Source organism: Myzus persicae, unplaced genomic scaffold, assembly GCF_001856785.1.
Source record: "Myzus persicae strain clone G006 unplaced genomic scaffold, MPER_G0061.0, whole genome shotgun sequence".
Taxonomy (NCBI): Eukaryota; Metazoa; Arthropoda; class Insecta; order Hemiptera; family Aphididae; genus Myzus; species Myzus persicae.
The window spans coordinates 1-2,476 of record NW_019102540.1 but is presented as its reverse complement, the minus strand read 5'-3'; the positions used below and the strand labels follow the sequence as shown (position 1 = coordinate 2,476).

The 2,476-nt window shown below is 31.7% G+C and overlaps 1 protein-coding gene across 1 annotated transcript; it reads right to left on the bottom strand.

The window, feature by feature from the left end:
- Positions 1-4: 4 nt before the first annotated feature.
- On the bottom strand, positions 5-2,454 carry LOC111032483 (zinc finger MYM-type protein 1-like; the record flags this gene model as incomplete). The annotated part of the gene is made up of 6 exons (XM_022312842.1): positions 2,049-2,454; positions 1,794-1,947; positions 1,447-1,569; positions 1,245-1,308; positions 1,020-1,169; positions 5-953 (listed from the first exon to the last, which is right to left on the bottom strand). Coding segments are annotated over exons 2-6 (1,413 nt in total), but the record flags the coding sequence as incomplete, so codon positions are not given.
- Positions 2,455-2,476: the final 22 nt, after the last annotated feature.

Below are 2,476 nucleotides of genomic sequence, written 5' to 3'. Positions count from 1 at the left end.
CTGCATTTTTACAAGAACTAGCAGCATTTATGCCTACTAAGTTTAGAGAGTGAGCTGAACAGGGGACAAATTGTGCAAGTGGACTAACAGCTTTAATCTTGGCTTGCAGACCAGAATAAATACCAGACATATTGCTGGCATTATCGTAAGATTGTCCCCTTAAGTTACAAATGTTCAAATTAAAACTTTCAATTGTTGAAAGAACCACTCCAGCCATTTGTTCAGCTTTATGGCCAACATTATCTAAGAAGCATAAAAATCGTTCCACTGGTTTTCTATTTTCATCGACATATCGTATAATTAATGACATTTGATCCATATGACTAATGTCTGGAGTTGAATCTACACTGATAGAGAAGTATTTTGCATTCTTAATTTCTTGTATAATTATGTTTTTTACCTTGTTTGCCATAATAATAATAAACTGTTCATATGTATGATATGAGACGTATGAAACTTTTCCCTTTCCTGAACCACCATATGTTTTTAAATGCTCCGAGAGAAATGGATCGAATTCGGAAATTAGTTCAAGTCCCATCAAAAAATTGCCATTATGGGGACTACCTATGTTAGAGTCATGACCACGAAATGGTAATCCCCTACATGATAGTGATTTTACTACGGCTACGACTCTTTTCAAAACATTTATCCAATATGTTCTCTCATTTTCAATCTGTTGAATCAATTGTTGATTAATAACATTTTTATTCTTTCCGCGGTCGTTCATAAGTAACATATTTGATCGATGCTTTGGTGAGTTATGATGCTCTTCAATGCGTTGTTCTGCTTTTTTCCAATTTGAAAAACCTTTTGAAGCAAACGCAGATATTCCTCCGAACATCAAACATGGAACGCAAAAAAGTGCCCCTTTACTTTCAGAGTACGCCAGATAGAGACGCTTTATTTTTTCACCATTTTTCAGAGTAGTCTGCAGATAACTTGTACTAAAATATCTAAACAAAGCAGTGTACAGTTAAAAATTTAATATTTTTTAAGTAATAATGTATCTATAAACATGCCTGTAGTATGTGTTAGAAACTCCTCGATACAATTTTTTATATGACCTCTTAGAATTTGTGATATTTAGACTGTTTATATCTTGTGAATATCCATTAATAGATATGTAGTCTCTGGTATGGTCATTGATTATCCAAAATGCAGGATCAGGTCTATAATATATTTTATATTTCTAAATTTTAAACTTTTGCAAAAAAAAAAAATATGTTAACTACAAAAGAACAAACCCAGGAATATAATTATTCTTGTCTTCATAAGGTGCTCCATCATCTGCCAATTGAACAGAGTTATCTAATGAAATGAATTATATTTATGTAGCATACACATCGTGTTATCGTACATTTCACGAAATGGACATTGACATAAATGCGACATTTACATGGCAATAATAATCAATTACTTGAGAAGTTAAAGTAATTTAAAATTTACCTTCTGATGGGTTTGTACACAAAGAAGAAACTTCTGCTGATGTTTGTTGGTTATAGATAGTATTTTCCTCGGTGTTTATCGATACAATTGGCATCAAGACTTCTGATGGGTTAATCTGGTTATCTTAGAAAATAAAAATGTGCTTTATAAAAATAAATAATATCATGATATACACTTAATCAATATGTATAAAAATAAAAAATGCCATGATATAAACTTAATAAATATGACAATATGTAGCTTAAATAAAAAAACAAAATGCAGTTAATGCAATTCCCATGATGCATTTAGTTTTTTTTAAACTTCAAGCTATAAAGAAATGTAACAAATAATTTAATAATCATTACTTTGAGATTTGGCTTTAAACAAATCTGCAATATTTCTACATTTATCAAGAACAGCCTTGTTTTTTGCTTGTTTTAAATGTTTTGCTTTTCTGTAAGCTGCACCACTCAGTCTTTTACGACCATCCATGATGATTGATGACTAAAATCCTAATAACTAACAAGCTAAAGCAATAAGCATTACATGCAGTTTATTCTAAAATCATCTATAATTATGTAAGCAAGAGTAATAATATGGTATTTTGTATTTCAACTTACTGGGAATGTTTTGTATAATAACACCAACACAGGAGCACGCGAGTATGTAGGTACCATAAAAACCACAAAAAACCGAGTATACGTTACTTACAAGGGCTACACCACAGATTATGTAAAAATATACCTTCAAATTTAAATGTTGAACTCGTTTAGTAACAACTACAAATTACAATTCGTTTTATACGTTAACAGCACGATTAAAGATAGTACTATCTTTAATCGTGGTTATCAGTCGTATTCATATAATAGGAACCTCCGAAAAACATGGAAACGTTTACAGCACCAACATGATGTTAGACCCGAAGTCACCCGGATTATGTAAACGTTTACTGCCTCATTAGGCGTGGTACGCTGCGCGGGGTCGGCTTGTTTACCGTTCGCTAATCAGCAGTATTCAGATTTCGTTTACTATTGATAATATATGTCAC